The following is a 19,891-nucleotide window of genomic DNA, read 5'->3' as shown; positions in this document are numbered from 1 at the left end:
TGCAGAAGACCTCTGTCTGAATAAATGCAGGTTCTGTCTGGCTTTGACATGTATGGCGATTGGCTTATTGCCCTATGTGCGGAGTGAGATTTTCCTTGGGGGCACCCATTCAGCCCCTGTACATGAGGCTGAAAAGTTTTTCTCTAATGGGGGTTGTCCACTACTGGGCAAAACCCCTTCTGAATCCCTACGCTTTTGCCCAGTAAAATAACACGTATAATCGCCACCAGTATGACTCCAGCTGTGTCCTCGCTAGCTCTCCCGTTGTGACATTGGCCACAGGGTTCATGTGACATAACAATCGATGCTGGCTTCTCTCCCTCTTCTGTGGGCATAATTGAGGGCCACGGGATTGCATGATGTGACATAATGTCATGCAAGCCTTGGGAGAGCCAGTGTTGACCTCTACGGAGCCGATGTAGCAGGAACTAAGTGTTTTGCTGGTGGTGGGGGGGCAACATAGGGACTAAAGGAGTTGTCAGACTGGAGGATGCCTTTTAGTCTCCAAAGTTTGCATTCATTTTTATTGGGATTTTGAGCAGAAAACTGGAACAGTTTCTAACCTTTTTTGCATGTGACTATAGTCCATAACTAGCCGAAAACACAAGTTTGCATTAAAATGTGTGGATGTGATCCTCTTTTTATACATGTGTAAGATGAGGAGCTAAGTTGTTCAGTGTAATGTGACTGTCCTGTGTGCTTGTGTTTTTTATTTATTTTTTTTATACCCCACCCTTCTCCCTCATTTACACTTTTTTTTTTTTTTTTTTTTTTTATTGAAAACCTTGCCATTTTGTCTCCTCAGTTCCTGGAATCGATGGTGTGTTACCAGACTCCAGTCTTACAGATTCTTATTTCAGTACCAGCTTTATTGGAATGAATGGCTTTGGAAGCCCCGCAGAGGCAAATTACCCTAGGATGCAGGTAAACCGTGCCCTTCATATTGTGATCACTGTTTCTATGTTTTGTGATGTGACCTCTCCACAGCAAGTCTTCGTTTCCCTTCAGTGTGACCACCGGACAAATGAAGCCCTACATGGACCGTCTCTGTAATGCACGGATGCTGTGCATCCTCCAGTGCAATGATTGTAGTCTCTCTGGCTAACACTTGGTTCACCTAATGGCAGACCGCTCCTGATTAACCCAGATGACTTGAATAGTTTTCCAAACTATGCAACTGGACAGAGAAGTCATGAAGTCCCATCTTCTGAAAGGCTCTTTAAACTTTCCACATTCGTAGACATCCCTATCTGAAGGCAAGATCTGCCAAGGGACCTTTGGTCCAACTTTCTTGAAAACCTTAAAACTAGATGCACACCATGTTTGTGCAATTTATCTACAAATCCTATTAACAATGTAGAGGTCAAAAGTGTGTTCTTCTGGCTGCTGTACATCCCCATAACTTGTATGTAAACGATGTGGAACCTTTTTTTTTTTTTTTTTTTTTTTTTTTTGAGTTTCAAGGTTTATGGCTAAAAGCAACTTGTCAATTGGGTTTTCTTAATGTTGCACAGTTTGGCATTTACAAGCTTTGATTCTCGCGTAGCTTATTCTGCAGGGAAACCAGCCGGCTATTTCTTAGGCTCGCTGTCGGGCGCATACACTTGGGACAACTGTTTAATACAGATCCCCCATAGTCTTTAATGGCAGTCTGATGTGTAGAACTCATGAGAATTGCCATGATCAGACCAGAGATGCTCGTTTTGGGTAAACGAAGGTGTTTGGAAGGGTCCATGTACGGTCTCTGGGAAAGAATAGAGGGCACATTGACTTGTCAGACAATTGTGACTCTGGGCTGCGTTCACACTACTGACAATTCTCCGTCTGGAAAGATCACTGTGCAAAATTTCTACTGACACCAACTTGCAAAAGTCATTTTGGCCCCAATTGCATGCCTTAAGAGGGGGAATTTGCCCATTCCTAATAGTGTTTATATTTCTCTAATCTGTCAAAGGATACTGACTTGTTTGGGGACAACCCCTTTATCTATATTGGAAAGCCCCACAGACTGCACTCTTCTGTAACTTTGTTGCATTGGATCCATTTAGTGGACAGATGTGAAAGCATCCATCCATCCGTCCACACTGTTGCCCCTCTCAGCGGTTTGCTTCCCAAAGTTACACAATAGATGACGTGCTGTGCACATCACTTTTCCAGAACCCCATTGAGCCATTTTAGCTCTGACCTCTTGCACTGTTAAATATATGAATGACGGTGAGCAGTTCAGGAATAGCGTTTCCTTGCAAAACAATGGTTATGGCAGCACATGTGCATTCACGCTCCTTTATGGTGCCATAGTAAAGGTACCGTCACACATAGCGACGCTGCAGCGATACCGACAACGATCCGGATCGCTGCAGCGTCGCTGTTTGGTCGCTGGAGAGCTGTCACACAGACCGCTCTCCAGCGACCAACGATGCCGGTAACCAGGGTAAACATCGGGTAACTAAGCGCAGGGCCGCGCTTAGTAACCCGATGTTTACCCTGGATACCATGCTAAAAGTAAAAAAAAAAAAACACTAGATACTTACCTACCGCTGTCTGTTCTCCAGCGCTGCGCTCTGCTTCTCTGCTCTCCTCCTGTACTGTCTGTGAGCCGGAAAGCAGAGCGGTGACGTCACCGCTCTGCTTTCCGGCTCACAGCCAGTACAGGAGGAGTGCAGAGCACAGCGCTGGAGGACAGACGGCTGTAGGTAAGTATCTAGTGTTTTTTTTACTTTTAGCATGGTAACCAGGGTAAACATCGGGTTACTAAGCGCGGCCCTGCGCTTAGTTACCCGATGTTTACCCTGGTTACCAGTGAAGACATCGCTGGATCGGTGTCACACACGCCGATCCAGCGATGTCTCCAGGGAGTCCAGCGACGAAATAAAGTTCTGGACTTTGTTCAGCGACCAACGATCTCCCAGCAGGGGCCTGATCGTTGGTCGCTGTCACACAGAACGATTTCATTAACGATATCGTTGCTACGTCACAAATAGCAACAATATCGTTAACAATATCGTTATGTGTGAAGGTACCTTTAGTCCATAGTTTCATAATGACATTATAGTCTGAAGTTTAGTTTAAATGTGCTCTACAGGATCTGGATCCCTTTTGATTGTTTTTGAAAAGCAAGAATAAGGCCCTTGAAGCATTAACTTGTATTCAAATACATGCACATAATGGAGATGTCTCATCTAGCTCATCACTATAGGGTGTCAGATCTGTGGGGAGGGTGGTCCAACACCTGGCACTTCACTGATCACCTCTTAACACTGTTGTAATAAATGAGCACAGATCACATCAGCCATTGTAGGCTGCGGCCGGGTGTAAACATTGACCGGAGCTCGTCCTGCAGTGTCCAGCACCAATATTGCAGCTCCGTTCAGTCTCTTTACACCTGGATGACCCCTCGCCGATCTCCTATCCTGCAGACATGTCTTCAATATCTCTAGACCAGACAATCCCTTTAATGTCTTTAGATCAATTGAACATTGGCCATCTCATAGGTGCTAGCAGCTGTTACCTGTCAGATGTGTTACAAAGGTTACACAGCTTGAGGAGAATGAATCGGGCCATGTTCAGTCTGGTTTTTATAGACCATGTTCACATGCTGCCATATAAACTTTGTTATGGGCACTGAAGTAACTTGTGACCTATAATTCTTCATCTATGTAGGTTTTAAACAAAATGTGTTTTTTTGTAGCGGATGACAAACAGCAGCAGTTCTCCCAGCCTTCTGAATGACAGTGCCAAGCAATATGCCGGCCATGGTAAGGGCAATGTTTGCTATGTGAGAAGTGTATAATGTCTAGTCTAGCTCAATCCAGTGTGTGGATTTTGCCCCTTTGCAATGCAGATGGTGAAAATTGAAACAGAATCATGTTACTCTACTCTAAATAAAAATGAATAAATAAAAAAAATAAATTGTCCAAATCAATACAATTACGACTATAGCAATCAGATTTCCAGTTAATTGTTGCCACACAATGAACATAGTTAAAAACAAAATCCAAAAGTTGGAACTGCACGTATTTCCCCATGTCACCCCACTTTATTCAGTATATGATATAGTAAATTGAATGGTGCCAATAAAAAGCACAACACTTCCCCTTGAGAAAGCTAACAGAACGCTGGAGCGAAACGCGCGTCGGGGGTGTCGCCTGACTTTATCTGTCTCCTGCACCTGGGTAAGAGGAGTTTTAGGAGATTACCATTACTGCGCTCTTTACGCTATGTGCACTTACGGTATTGGCAGTAGGGTGGGTCTTCTTTAGCTGGTTCCGGACTTTGGATCGCGGATATAATAGTATTGTCTGCAAGTTACAAATTGGTCCATATATTGGACTATCGACATAGCATTACGTTTTTGTACAATATACACAGGCCTATAGGCTTTTTCCGGACATGGCAATTCCTCTGTACTATTATATGATCTCTTTGCAGTACTGTGCGGGTTAAAGGGATGGTCTTTAGTATCCTTATTTTAGATACATGTTTGTATGTGCATTTTCAGGGTCTTAATAAAATTTTGTACTTGTTAACGTTGCATTTTGAACGCTCCTTTTTTCTCCTGATTAATCTGATTGCTATTTGGAGCTGAATTTGGTAGTGTCCAGGACATGGTTTTTGGACACTTTGCATTATGAGTCTGGGTTTATATATTGATATGTCTTCCTATGGCAATGTCTATGGAACGAATTACAGCTATGTGGGGGGAGGGGGTAAAAGCTTGAAAAACTGCATTGATGTGAAGAGGGTTAATGCATTGGCCAAGCAGCCTGGCGTCCATGTTTCATGGACGGGGTATGAACTATGATGATGCACGGATTGGTTACAGGTCGGCTTGCCTAAGCGCTGCAGGCTCATGTATGAGGTCCTTGGGTTGTGGTCCTTGCTTGAACTCGGTGTTAAGAAGCTTAGTTCCAGTGTCTGTGTGCTGAGGACTGCCTACAGGTCAGGGACTAATGGTGGTCTCTCGAAGTGCACATAGACAATACTTGACACTCTTGTGGAGAGCAGGGACAAAACTGCGGCCACTGTCCTGCAGTGAAGAGCTGTTGGTGTAATGACGGGCAGCTCCTTCCCCTATCGGTGATGGGGCGAGTGCACACAGCTAGGCACGCCGGTCACGGATCTGAACCGTAAGATTATTTCAGTAAATGTTCGTATGGCCGCTGTAGTCAGTATTAATATACATTGTAGTTCTGCAGCCTCCTGTACCAGCTCTCGTCCGTCATGTCCCCTCATCAGAGCAGCCGGTCTACACTCTTCACTCGTACCACAGGACTCGCTTCCCATTAATGGTAGTAGTTGCCTTACAACACTGCCAATGAGCACACCATAAGGGACCGCTCATAGAGCCAAGGCCCCAATGCATCAAGACCAGCGAGGGGCGCGGTGGAGTCAGACGCCTTGTGCATAATGTCTCTTCATGGATCAGGAGCTTCTGACAAGTGGCATGCACCACCATGAGATCTTCTCCAGCCACGGACTGGAATGGGATTTCTGGCACAGGGAACCACCACTGCTTGTCATCAGACACGCTGTGGTGTCGCACCACCGGCCCTCCCCAGCTCTGTAAACTTCAGAACAAGGAGGAACTAATGTTAAACCAAATTTTGGCGCAAGTCAAGCTTTTGCTCAACTTTTTTTTTTTTTTTTTTTTTTTTTTTTTACGCAAGCTTTCAATTTGCATAATCTATCTAATACAATATTACAGGAGCAATGATCTTTATTTTCTTTTTTTCTTCCCTCTAGATCCCCTAGTCTCTCCTGCTTCCTCTATCTTTAATGACTTTGGTGGTCTCAGCATTTCTCAAAGAAGAAAGGTAGGTGATGGGCACTCATTCCCAGATGTGTGTTTTGATATCTAAAGGAACGGGGTGCATGCATAGTCACTTCTCATGCATATACAAGTTATTTGATCAGTGGAAATTTTCACCCATTTTGGAACTTGTTTGACTTTTTTTTTTTTTTTTTTTAAATAAAAAAAACCCCACGCATTCCAAAATGGGTAAAAATTGCCACGGATCTGTTATTTTTATTCTTGTACAACTTGCCTGCTAGAAAACCTGACCATGGCATATACTATAGTAACGGTCTTCTGCCCGTGTGTAGCATCCTTGTCAGCAGGACATCTACAAATCACATCTTGCTGTGGCCGAGGTTGCCGCACCAGTACATTACAAGTCCATACACTGCACATGTGGCCAGTGGTGACTTGTGCTGCAGAGACATTGACCTGCTCTGGGGTTTTCCTTCAGGTTTTAGCAGTGACACCCGCTAATCCTCTCCTCGTTAGAAAACACTTTAAACCTATAAAGTGCCAAACTAGCAACCTCTCCAAGGCTATGTCCACACTGGATATTCCTGCTGTGGAATTTCTCAGCTAATCCACACAAAATGATGCAAAAATGACATGAATGTATTGCAGTCTTTTTGTCCCTCTAAGTCAGGGGTCCCCAACTCCAGGCCTCGAGGGCCGCCAACAGTGCAGGTTTTCAGGATTTCATCGGTGGTAATGTGATCATCTGCACAGGTGATGATTCCAACCCCTGTGCAATACTAAGGAAATCCTGAAAACCTGCACGGTTGGCGGCCCTCGAGGCCTGGAGTTGGGGACCACTGCTCTAAGTGCTACATAAAAGTAGCTACAAAGAAATGAGACCTCAGTTTTTACCCCACTACTTTTCTTTATTTTGGAAGCACCCGTGATTGCAGCCTGAGACTTGCTGAGCCCCTATACTGCATAGCCCTAGAACATGTTAAAATTTAAGCTTTGCTCTTTTTTTTTTTTTTTTTTTAATTTTCCAGTACTCTTGCTTTAGTTCTGTTATCAACACATTGTACACAGAAGTGCATAAAAGAATAAATTAAGTCTGTCACCATGTTTTGCCATTTAACCTGCAAGCTACATGATGTACAGACAGAGACCCTGATTCAAGCAATGTGTCAATTACTGGGCTGCTTGCTGCAGTTCTCAAACAATCATGATTTCTACCAGCAGTGGCTTATCACTAGTAAACCTTCTGCAAAGTAGTCAAACCATGCTAACACCAGATTGTCAGCTTGCTATGAACACTGTGCATAGGCAGAAAGCTGACACTGTGTGGAGTAGGGTTATACACAGCTCCGCATTCAGAGATCTGCAGCAGATAAAACAAGTTTTGCTTAATGTTGTATCACCCAGTACATGATGCATTGCTGGGGTCGATCCCTTTGAGAGCAGCATGATGTAGGGGCAATCTCAGCAGGTTTTTGCTTATCCATCGAAGTCGACTCCTACTGCATTGGGATTAGACCATTGATGTGAAATCCAAGATGTCCCCCTTAAGTAAAAGATCTTCAGATATTTGCTGTGATTTGCAGTGTAGCCCTGCTGTGAGTGCGCACCCAGATTTGCTGCATTAGGCCACGTTCACACGTTCAGTATTTGGTTAGTATTTTCAGTATTTTATCAGTATTTGTAAGCCAAAATCAGGAGAGGAACAGAGGTGTAGTAATAACTCGTCACCACTTCTGTATTTATCACCCACGCCTGGTTTTGGCTACAAATACTGAACTTGTGAACACTCCATTATCTTTGTGTATTGGTTCCCTGACACAAACTTGTCACTTATTGAAGGAGTTTTCAAATCCACATCTATAATATAACGCTGGGAGCGTCACTCTGTCCGAAGCCTCTATAGACTGCGCAGGCGCGACGCTCCTAGCGTTGCATTATAGAAAAAATGCCGCCGGGAGCACGGGGACGCCGTCTACATATTTGCGCCCTGATTATGCAAATAATCCGCCGCCATAGTAAGTTTTTACTTACGCTATTCGTTTTGGGCGCCATTGTCTTGCTCTTCCTGGTGCCGGAAACGGCGCCTGCGCAGTCCACGCTTTCCGGCGCCATTTTCTTGAAGACACACTGCTGTGTCTTCAAGAAAATGGCGCCGGAAAGCGCGGACTGCGCAGGCGCCAATTCCGGCACCAGGAGGAGCAAGACAATGGCGCCGGAAAAGAATCAGGTAGCGCAAGTAACAAATTGCTGTGCCATGAGGCTGTGGAACTTCATGCCACAGCTATTTGTTACTTACGCCACCTGATGGGGGTCATAAACCTTTATGGAGCAGCGTATGGGGCATATGGATGGGAGCAGCACATGACAGAACGTGGGTGCAGGATGGGAGCAGCACATGACAGAATAGGGCAGCACATGACAGAACGGGGGCGCAGGATGGGTGCAGCACATGACAGAACAGGGGCGCAGGATGGAAGCAGCACATGACAGGATGGGGACGCAGGATGGGAGCAGCCAGTGACAGAATGGAGGCGCAGGATAGGTGCAGCACATGTCAGAATGGGGGCGCAGGATGGGAACAGCACATGACAGAATGGGGGCGCAGGATGGAGCAGCACATGACAGAATGGGGGCACAGGATGGAGCAGCACATGACAGGATGGGGACGCAGGATGGAGCAGCACATACCAGGATGGAGACCATATACCAATATAAATGCTCGCCACCCGGGCGTAGAACGGGTTCAATAGCTAGTTGAAAATACATTGCCGTATGAGCAGCAATAGGCTGGGTGTCATTGTGGATAGCTTTTCTAAGCAGATTTCGTCATGGAATACTTGCCAAAATCTGCATGGTCAAAAAAAATCAAGTGTGATTGTACCCAAGTCCACCCCACCTTAAAGTAAAAAGACCAACTTATTTCTGGGATTTGAGTAGCAGATGTGGCTGTAACTGCAGCCTTGAGCTTGGTCTCCCAGCTTTCCAATGGTCCTGAATGGTAAACCACCTATCACTGCAGCAGGACTGTATTGTAAAGGGGCATTTACACTGCAGGATAACTGTGAACGAGGTGTTAAAGTGCTGATTTCCCAATTGTCTTGCCATGTAAACAGCCTGCCAATCAATGCTCATTTGGGGAAAATGGTCTTTTGTGCCGTGTAAAAGATCATCGTTCCTGGCGGTGTCGCACTGTGTGAACAGGACTCGAACCGCAGAGAACTATGGCCGCCTCTGCACCGAATGATCTAGTATTTACCAGGTTGCTCCATGTGCGTTGTGTACTTTGCTCTGCCTGTATCTGTAGGCAATTAAATATCCGAATATTGGTAAAGGTTTAATGTCTGGCCGCATGTCATTCCTTGGGAATGGACCTTAACTCAGCAGATGTCATGCTCGAGTGCATCCTGCTCTTATACAACCTCTTAATGGTTCCGGTTTATTACTTGTACTGACAATTCTATTTTCTCTAAGTCTTAAATCTGTTCTGTTAGGTTAAGATTTATAATATGTTCTGTTTTTTGTTATAGACACCCAACCCCACTGCCAGTGAGTTTATCCCCAAAGGAGGATCCACGTCCCGGTTGAGTAATATGTCCCAATCCAACATATCTGCCTTCTCCCAAGCACTGTTCTCCCACCCATCTATGGCAGGTCCTGCTGCAGCTGGTCTAGCTCCAGGTAACCATTTCTAGAAGGTTGGGGGGAAATTACTATGTGCAAATATCACAGGTGAAGCTGATTACTGGGTGGGGAGGGGAAGACTAGGAATGGGCGACCTCAAACACTGACTTCTCCAGGAAGTCTGTGTTGCAGTTCAGGCTCGGCAGCCCAAATATTGGGTGTTTCCCATTCCCACACTATTCTGTGTGGTAGCACAAGAAACACCAGCTCTTAACGGCGATAAGTTATCATTGGTCAGAGCGCTGCAGTTCCCACGCTGTCAGACATGACCGTGTGTGAGCCAGCAGCTGTGACCAGTGGTGAAAGGTTACCGCCAGTCACAGGCGTCAGCTAATGAGTACTACTCTCATCAGCATATGTCTGGTCTCACTGATGGCTGCAGGTGAGGCTTTTTAATTTAATTTTTTTTTATGTAGCTTCTTTCTGATTCTACACATCCATGAAACATGCACCGCTCACTTTGGAGAGCCCAGACCAATGTGCACAAGGTGGTATAGCTCAGGATGGGAGACACAGCGGTCCGGCTGTGCCTTCCGATACTAGAACGGTGCTTCACAGATCTGTGAAATCTGCTTTCCTGCAAAGAGAAGAAATGTGGAGTTACAAAGCTCTAAAAGAAGAAAAATCAGCACTTCATTTAGAAATGGCTGAATAGTGATGAGCGAGCATGCTAGGATAAGGTGTCCTAATCGCGTATTTTGGCGTGCTCGGGTCCCCGTGGCTGTGTCTCGTAGCCCGCTAGGCGATCCCTGCATGTGTGGCTGCTGTCAAATTCCGTCCCCATCTTCTAGTCATATCTTCAGATCTCAAAATGACTTTCTCTGCGCAGAACACTTTGTTTTTCTCTTCAGGTTTAATCTCTTCACTTCTCCTTTTTGGCCCCAATTGTGATAATAGGAATCTAAGAACTATTTCAAAACTGAAAATCAGACTTTCGGTGCCCCCCGCCCCATGTAGAGGTTTGCTAGCGTCTTAGGGGAGTTTCCTCTTCTCCCTTGTATCGGGGGTGTTCAGCTGTGACCTACAACTTCTTCTATAGAACATGTTTCCCAGGTGTTCATGAGGGGCAATCTCTGTGATATAGAAGTTTATATCCTCCCTCCCCAAGATATCAAGCAACGTGTTTGTTTGCAAATTTATTGCACAGAGGACCGGTTATTAACAGCAGGGGGGCTACATGGAAACGAGGGGCATTGAAGGGAAAAAAATTCTTTCCCCCCCCCGAATGGCTATTCTTGTAGAATTGGGCACTCATACTGCCTAAAGCGGTACCTTTTGACAAGGTACACAGCAGTCCGGTCATTCCCTTAGCTGGGAGTGTGCACCAAACAACCATAATGTTATACACTTGCCTGATGTAGTGGGGGAAAACGAGAGCAGAAAACCGACCATAAAGTCCAATAAATAGTGTGGTAACAATATAATGTTTGTTAGTGTCAAGAATATAGAGGAATTATGAATGGGAGCCAAAAAATCAATGTGTAAAAAAACAATTAAAAACAAGGCCGCACACCCAGAGAAGAGAATTGGCCACAAACCCTAAATACTGCAGAGTAATCGGGCCAAAAGGGCGATTCTCAGGGTGATACAAAGTAGTCAATACAAAACTCATGAACTAAAACCTATGGATAAATATCAATCAAGAATGTAAAGTGCATACAAGGAGAGATGGGGCTCTGGGTGTTTTTTTTTTTTTTTTTTGTTCCCCACCCTGAGCACATTCCACAGATATAATCAGATTGCGATCTCTGAATCTGGACGTGTGCTCGCTGTCCTGTGCCTGTGCTGTGGCATGGCTTGTTCCCCTGAGTGCCCACTGGGGTTGGTCTGTACACTATGTGCTACGTGCAGGATGCCACGACCCAAAGTGTCCCAGCAGAACAACTAGGGCCATTGTGCGGTCTACTGCTGCTTGTCTTATAGCTCATCCTGGCACCTGCAGGGCATTAGATGTGGCCTCTAACTGGATCGCCCACTGTGCAGGCGTCACCTGATTCCTAATGGATGGCAGTGCCTCCACCACCTCTGTAAGGGGGATATTCTGCATGGAAGGAGTTGAGCCATCCATAGGATTGGTGGTCCCAGCAGTTGGATGCAACAAGTTACCACCTTTGATTGCCATATTGGAGTGCCTTTATTCCCCCAATATAATGGAGCTGCAATGCTCTTGCTCAATGTCTATATAGTATGCTGGGGCACTGCATTTAGCTTTCCAGCAACCCCACAGAGGATGGCCCCCTATTCTGGCACTCATTGGGTCAGATTCCCACCATTCTAAGTTATGGCTTCTAGCTACTGGACTACCCCTGTTAAGTGTTGAATGCTTAGCAGGTTATTGATCTTTGATTCTGTGTAGTACCCATTTAGAAGCTGTAGAGGGCAGCAGAGTACTGTAATTCATTCCACAGCCATTGCACTCCCAGATTTGTGGCTCTATATATCAATAGTGTCTATCAGGGAAACTTTTATTGGCTTTAAAGGACACGGTCACCTGAATTTGGAGGGAACAATCTTCAGCCATGGAGGCGGGGTTTTGGGGTTTGATTCACCCTTTCCTTACCCGCTGGCTGCAATATTGGATTGAAGTTCATTCTGTCCTCCATAGTACACACCTGCACAAAGCAATCTTGCCTTGTGCAGGTGTGTACTACAGAGGACAGAGAATGAACTTCAATCCAATATTGCAGCCAGCATGCAGCCAGCGGGTAAGGAAAGGGTGAATCAAACACCCAAAAACCCCGCCTCCATGGCTGAAGATTGTTCCCTCCAAATTCAGGTGTGTCCCTTTAAAACCCTTAACGTTCCAGGTTCGTTGTCAGTGATGCCTGTGCTGCTACAGCTGTGCTGAAATCCCCTGGGGCTAGTATCACCGCACCATCTGCTGTGTACGTAGCGTAGTTTCTGTATGCCCTAAAAACTACCACTTCTAATTATTAGATGGAACAGCGTGCACACTTCATCGAAAGTTTCCACCCTAAGAAAAACAAACCTATGGCGCTGTCAATCTGGCACTGCTGTTTCAGTATCTGTGGCATGGTTTGGCGGTGATCAGACAGCATAACCTGTGAACTTTCTGCTTGTGTTCATTTGGCTGCTCATTCATACTACACCCATGTGCCTGAAGTGGTGGTTTTGCCTAGACCTGACCGGGTAGTTCTACATGGAAGGCATATTGTGATGGCCCAGAGTAGGACAGACAGTAGGTGATATGTGAATATGCGTCAATAGTGTTGGATTATCGCGCACCCCCCCTTCCCTACGAATCAGTAAGTGACCACCCATCCTACAGACCAGCGATAAAGGAGTTGTCTAGTAAAAACTAAGTGCACAGGAATATTTTAAATAGTAACTCGATAAGCTTGGTGTATAATCTTGTTTAATCCGTCTATAAAAAAGGTTTTTTTTTTTTTTCTTTTTCCTTCCTCCCCTTCAAGGGATGTCTCTGTCAGCTGGGTCTTCCCCGCTTCATTCGCCTAAAATTACACCACACACCTCCCCATCTCCAAGACGGCGAAGCCACACACCCAACCCAGCCACCTACATGGTGCCCACCAGTGCCTCAACACCAGTGACAAACTCCGTTTCTCAGCCCCCATCTGCAGGACAGGTTATCCAGAAAGAAACTGTTGGTGGAACGACATATTTCTACACGGACACCACGCCTGCGCCTCCCGCCGGAATGGTAAAGCAGTCATCCAAGGGAATGTAGGAAACTGAAGTTATCATGGAGGGTAAATCTAGACCTGCTAACGTGTGTTCTTTTCTTCCCAAAAGGTTTTTCCAAATTATCACCTCTATCCTCCAACTGCTCCTCATGTTGCTTACATGCAGCCCAAAGCAAATGCACCTTCCTTCTTCATGGCGGATGAACTCAGACAGGTACCGGCTGCTCCAGCAGGAGAACGTCACAGCAATTGCTCCAAAAAAATTTCCCTCTAAAGTTGGGCATGACAGAGGCTGCCATTGTAAAAGCTGTCCAGTCTCGTCTGCAAATTGTAGGGGTGACTGACACTTGTGAGGTGGCCCAGATCTCACCCTGTCCCTCATGCTGCGACTGATCGGTTTGTGATCCATTGCTCATAGTCAATCAGCAATTTTCCATGGCCATCTCCAATCTCTTCACTAGGCTTTGGGCTCCATTCACATTACTGCTCTCTAGTGAATGTTCTGCGGCACTAATGGTGTAGGCTGCACAACTTCTTAATGTTAGATTCTGAAGCTGTGACTCTTTGTATATTGGGATAAGTTTACAAACTGTGCGGCAACGGCCATGGCTCCATTATTCAGTTGTGGCAGTCTCTATACTAACGCTGCAGTAACGTGCACTACAACCCAGGTTTCCCAGTCTGCTACAAATCTGGTTATGGGTATGCTAATCTGCAGACTGCACCCTTTATGGCCTGCATATAGCACATTGCAGCACAGCTAGAAGCAGGTTTAATAAGGCTGTGAAGAGGAAGACCGGCAACCCGATGGCTTGAGACAATCCAGATAACCTTTCTAGGCTTGTAGAAGATCGGCCTTCCTACAGATTGGTCATTCATCAAGTTGCCATAACCCGAGATCAAGCTGAAAGCTGTTTAAAGTAGTATTCCCATCTCCAAGATCCTATCTCAATGTGTAGTAGGTATAATATTCACAAATACCTCCAATTAGAAATTTAGTATAGTTCTTCTGATGTCTTTCCTCATGCGTAGGCATTGCAGGACCTTCGGTATCCATGGTTACAACCACTGATAGTGAGTTGACTTGTTTTCTTAGTGGTTGTAACCATGGATACCGAAGGTCCTGCACATGAGGAAAGACATGGCAAATAAAAAAATATGTACATTCCTAATTGGAGGTATTTGAAAATATGATTATGACCTATGAGATGGGAATACACCTTTAATAATAAGGCTGTTGGGATGAGACCACACGGCGCAGCTGAAGACCCAGCCACCGCAATGTCAGTACGACTATGAAACCTCTACTATGCAAGACAACTACATGGTTATGTTTAGATAATTTTTTTTTTTTTTTTACATGGTGTCAAATGTTTACAGCTTCTCTTGTTTTTCATGTGACTACTAGGAACTGATCAACCGACATTTGATAACGATGGCACAGATTGACCAAGCAGATATGCCTGGTAAGTGTCCTGCTTTCTGCACGCTTCCTCTTCTGCATCTGTTGTGCAGGATGGGCCCCAACACAATTCTCATCTTTGTGTTTTTTGTTTTTTTTTATTACTTTTTTTTTTCTCATACATTTTTTGCAGTAGATTGAGATGGTTCCCCCCCCATTCCCTTGCATGTTAAGTCTCCACCCCACCTAACTCGCCATATGTATATGGATCATTCGCACGTAGAACCTACTGGTGGATTAAGCTGTGGTCCTCTTCTCCCTTTCAGCCGTTCCTGCAGAGGTTGATAGCTACCACAGCCTTTTTCCTCTGGAACCGCTTCCTCCTCCCAACAGAATTCACAAGTCCAGTAACTTTGGATACATCACTTCGTGCTACAAAGCTGTAAATGGCAAAGACGATCTGACGTACTGTCTGAAGAGAGTCCACGGTGAGCCCGACTAGATAGCCCGACCGTGGAGTCAGTACCTGTGAATGGTCATGGGTAGAAACCATGACTTCTGGCAGCCACAGGTATTATCACAGCAAACATCCTGGAGGGGGCTCAGAAGGAACGTCTTCAGGTTTATGGGGAAAGCATTAAATCCAGTAGTAAACTTCAAGTTAACGTTTCGGTGTAACTGAGCTACATATTATCTTTCCTCCATATCGCAGGCTTTCGTCTGGTGAACACAAAATGCATGTCTTTGGTTGACACGTGGAAAAAAGTCCAGCACTCCAATATCGTTAGCTTACGAGAAATGTTTACAACCAAAGCATTTGGCGAGCATTGTAAGTTACATGGCGCTTTGTATGTAAATATGGGGGGACACAAGTGTTCGTGTTTTTTTTTTTTTCTAATTTTGTCAAGCAGGAATTGCCCAAAAAAAAATATGGCGCTGTGCTTGGTAAACAAACAAAAAAAACTAACCTGTTCATGGCCAGACTCCCCACCATGCTTGCACTAATCTGGGTAATGAAGCATGTGGTTGATGTCAGCTTAACCCCCTTCATGACCGTCGACACATTAAAATGGCGACTGTTAAGGGGCCACCTTCCCTCATTGCTGTATTAAAACTGCGGTCAGGAATAGGGGTGTAGCGCCCCCCCCAGTCTGAAAATCTGAGATTTAAGCTACTGGGGTAGTTAAAGGGACCCTGTCACCTGAATCTGGAGGGAACAATCTTCAGCCATGGAGGCGGGGTTTTCGGGTGTTTGATTCACCCTTTCCCCGCTGGCTGCATGCTGGCTGCAATATTGGATTGAAGTTCATTCTCTGTCCTCCATAGTACACGCCTGCGCAAGGCAAGATTGCCATGTGCAGGCATGTACTACGGAGCAGGGGTGTCAAACTGCATTCCTCGAGGGCTGCAAACAGGTCTTGTTTTCAGGATTTCCTTAGTATTGCCCAGGTGATGATTGCGTCACCTTCACAGGCAACAATTCATCACCTGGGCAATACAAAAGAAATCCTGAAAATATGACCTGTTGGTGGCTCGTGAGGTCTGGAGTTGGGAACACTGACCTAGATCAAAGGCTATGGACACTTATAAGGCTCCATAGGATTTGAGCAGCAGCCTCTCCGGCTCACATGAGACCACATGATTGTGGTGACATCTCTAATCCACACAGAAGACTCCATGAGAAGTTGACATACTTTGTGTTGGAAAAACGCACTGTAGGGAGTTTACGTAGAGTAAAGCACAGTGAGCATAGAAGTCTATTAATAATCATCCACTGTGCCAGTCCTGTACAACGCAGCAACAATGCGCTGTCCAGAATGCTGGTAACACTGGGTACGTACCCTTCCTGTGCACACTTCTGGGTTTACCTGAACATTCAGCTCTGTACAATCCCTTGATCTTTTAATCATGGGTGGCATTATTCTCTCACCTTTCCTTTCAGCCTTGGTTTTTGCCTATGACTTCCACGCTGGAGCAGAGACCATGATGAGCCGGCATTTTAATGAACCCAGTTCGGATGGTTATTTTTCTAAAAGAAAATGGGGTAAGGATGACTTGCAACCAGTTCTTTACAATTTGGGTTAAGATGTGGAATAGGTGATAACTAGTGGTGAGCGAGTGTACTCGTTGCTCGGGTTTTTCTGAGCACGCTCGGATGGTCTCCGAATATTTGACTGCTCGCAGATTTAGTGTTCATCTTGGCAGCTGAATGATTTACAGCTACTAGCCAGCCTGAGTGCATGTGGGGTTTGCCTGGTTGCTAGGGAATCCCCACATGTACTCAGCCTGTGTATTAAATCTAAATCATTCAGCTGCTGGGATGAAAAGTAAATCTCCGAGCCCTCATAAATTCTCAAGACCACCCGAGCATGCTCTGGATAACCCGAGCAATGAGTACACTCTCTCATCACTAATGATGACTCTCATCAGTTACTGTTCAATGGGGTAACATAATTGTGGGGTTTGGCTGTGGGCATCTGATGCTCAGTATCTAGGTGCAAACTGCAGTGTCCCGGAAACCTTAAGTAGACGAATGTGGCCTTTCTCCAGTGCTGATCGTTGTGATGAGATGTGGGTCATGTGTAAAGCTTCCTTGTTGATGGTGATACAAGGGGAAAGTCCATGGAAATGTCACTTATGATTTCTCTGGATTGGTTTTGACATTACAGGGGGTCTGCACTGCATAGTGCAAATGTGTTCAGTTTGCGTCTCTCCATTATCCATCCTTGGGAGCTTAAGAATGGCAGCAGTGGAGAAAATGTCATGAATGTAGATGACCTCCTCACTGCTGATTCAGTCTTGCCCCTGTAACCTGCAGCCTTGTAGACCATTTAATTCCATGCGTCAACTACATGAAGTTGCCTTTACAGTGAAACTTAAATATCTCAATTAAACTTTGCGCTTTTTTTTTTTTTTTTTTTTCTCCCCTAAAAATAATTTCAGATTCTTTGTATTTTGTGCTAGGCCAACACGACGGTCCTTTACCCCGTCAGCATGCCGGGTTGCTACCAGAGTCTCTTATTTGGGCCTACATCGTCCAGCTAAGCTCAGCGCTGCGAACCATCCACACCGCAGGCCTAGCGTGTCGTGTAATGGATCCAACGAAGATCCTGATCACTGGGAAAACCAGGTATCTAATCCTTGCACACTTGTTATATTCACATGATTACCCATAAATGTGGGGCCCCCACTCCAATGGGACCCACAAGTACTTGTGCGTGCTACTTTCAGTGGTGATTTCCGTACAAGAAAATGGGAATCGCAACTACCTCTCCTCACACAGCAGCGCTTGTGTTCTGATAAAATTATATTGATGAGGGACTTCTCAAGCGCCGTATCCTAGAGTGGATTCACTGGTATAAAGTGGAAGTCACTTTTTTTTGTGCATTTTATGTATTTTTAGGCTGCATGTCAACTGTGTTGGAATTTTTGATGTTTTAACCTACGATGGCAGTCAGAGTAATCCTGTAGCGCTAATGCCCCAATACCAGGTGAGTCCATTCTGCACCCAAACTGTCAGGTATTCCTTCTCTCCTAACTGTACACCTCGCTCCTTAGATCTATATCCCTGTACGGCCTAATGCAGACACGTTACCCTGCTAGCTCAGTGACTAGATTAATAAAGCTGAATTCACATGCACGATTTTTACTGTATATTCCTTTACTAAAAGCAGTGCTTGTGACCACATCTAATGAGCCTGGGACGTCTCCTAATACACTAGGTGCGATTGTGCCGCCTGATGTTGCCTTTATAACCACGGCTCTGCCCAACCGTCACTACAGATGTCAAATCCAAGACATGCTTGAAAAGCCTGCTCATATATAATAATAATAATAATAATAATTTTTATTTATATAGCGCCAACATATTCCGCAGCGCTTTACAAATTATAGAGGGGACTTGCACAGACAATAGACATTACAGCATAACAGGAATACAGTTCAAAACAGATACCAGGAGGAATGAGGGCCCTGCTCGCAAGCTTACAAACTATGAGGAAAAGGGGAGACACGAGAGGTGGTATCTGTTTTAATTTATCCATGTGCTGATCAGTTAATTTGGGCATACTTCTGGACATGGGCATCACAAACAACTCTACAGTTTCACTGTCCAGCATCTTGCAGTCGGCATTGCCTCTTGTAATTTTTCCCCCATTTAAGCATATTTTGGATTTCGGTGTCCTATAGTGAGCTGACGCGTTCTAGTAACTCTATTAAGCTTACTAAAGATATGCTGTAATGCCTTTAGTTTCCATATTGGTCGCTGTCTGTTTTTTGAAGGGGAGCTTTCCCAGTAAGAATACAAATAAATGGATATGCTTTAATATGTCTGGGACCGTTGCAGAAAAACTGTTCCCCCTCTTAACATTTGAGTGCCCATAAACAGGATTAATCGCAGGATAGATGTGTGATCACTGGGAGTCAGATGCTGAAGCCCTCGGTGTTATCTCCAGAGAGGACCCAAGCTGAGCAGATGCGACCCTGCTGCGGTCAAGGTCTAAAATTTCCCATAAGCTTTTAATGAACCATAACTTAATTCACTCAGGAAAATGTGGGGCTCTTCCCTGAGATCAGTGTTTCAGCGGCCAGTCACTATTACTTGCATTTCTCTTAACTGTGGGCCAGTGATGTATGTTTATGGGATAGCCCCTATAGGGTTGTTGCTCATGTGCAGCCACTTTATATTTCAGATATAGGAAATGTCTTTTTGATAGCACGCACAGTACTGACACGAGACTCTCATACTTGCTCCCATTCATATGAATGACCCTAGATAAGACTATGCATTCATTGCCTGTCTTGTTAACTGCTTTTTATCACTTATTTCTTGCTTTTAGCAAGCGGATCTGATCTCCCTCGGGAAAGTTGTGTTGGCGTTATCGTGCAATTCTTTGGCTGGAATCCAACGGGAAAACCTGCAAAAGGCGATGGAACTTGTGAACATCAACTATTCCTCTGACCTGAAAAATCTAATCTTGTAAGGCTGACACCTCCATAACATTGTAATGATCGTTTCAGTGGTTAGCAGTTGTCATGTCATGTTTTTGACTTGCCATGTTTTTTTCACAACGCTTTGTACTGTGATGCAGTCACAGTACAAAGCGTTGTGAAAAAAGCATGGCATTTCATCATGGCATTGAACAACAACATTTGATCTGTAGTTTTTACACTGTGGTCCATGGTGCTGATGGCAGTCTTTGTATTGTCTGACTACTGTGCATTCATAGTGTATAGAAGCACAATGTGTAGCATATTCTATAAGGCACTACGAAGAAGATTAGATCTAATCAGGCCGCCATAAATTACTTAAGTGTAAATGATGCCTTCTATATGGAAACTTCAAAAGGGAAGTAGAACTTTTGTGAGTTCCCC

The 19,891-nt window shown here is 44.9% G+C and overlaps 1 protein-coding gene across 2 annotated transcripts in view; it reads left to right on the top strand.

Moving 5' to 3' along the window:
• Positions 1-19,891, top strand: part of PAN3 (poly(A) specific ribonuclease subunit PAN3) — a 48,774-nt gene that overhangs the window by 10,180 nt on the left and 18,703 nt on the right. For both annotated transcript variants that reach the window (XR_011319428.1, XM_069759030.1), the window contains exons 2-14: positions 806-924; positions 3,689-3,755; positions 5,743-5,813; positions 9,298-9,448; positions 12,886-13,133; positions 13,226-13,330; positions 14,525-14,582; positions 14,845-15,006; positions 15,231-15,347; positions 16,461-16,562; positions 17,483-17,648; positions 17,922-18,009; positions 19,357-19,496. Coding sequence is in view for 1 of the 2 variants with exons in the window: in XM_069759030.1 (XP_069615131.1) it covers positions 806-924; positions 3,689-3,755; positions 5,743-5,813; positions 9,298-9,448; positions 12,886-13,133; positions 13,226-13,330; positions 14,525-14,582; positions 14,845-15,006; positions 15,231-15,347; positions 16,461-16,562; positions 17,483-17,648; positions 17,922-18,009; positions 19,357-19,496 (1,594 nt within the window). In the remaining variant the exon portion in view is untranslated. The remainder of the gene's footprint in view (positions 1-805; positions 925-3,688; positions 3,756-5,742; positions 5,814-9,297; positions 9,449-12,885; positions 13,134-13,225; positions 13,331-14,524; positions 14,583-14,844; positions 15,007-15,230; positions 15,348-16,460; positions 16,563-17,482; positions 17,649-17,921; positions 18,010-19,356; positions 19,497-19,891) is intronic.

This window comes from Ranitomeya imitator, chromosome 3 (assembly GCF_032444005.1).
Source record: "Ranitomeya imitator isolate aRanImi1 chromosome 3, aRanImi1.pri, whole genome shotgun sequence".
Taxonomy (NCBI): domain Eukaryota; kingdom Metazoa; phylum Chordata; class Amphibia; order Anura; family Dendrobatidae; genus Ranitomeya; species Ranitomeya imitator.
Note: the sequence above shows the minus strand (reverse complement) of the source record. Positions and strands in the feature narration are given on the sequence as shown.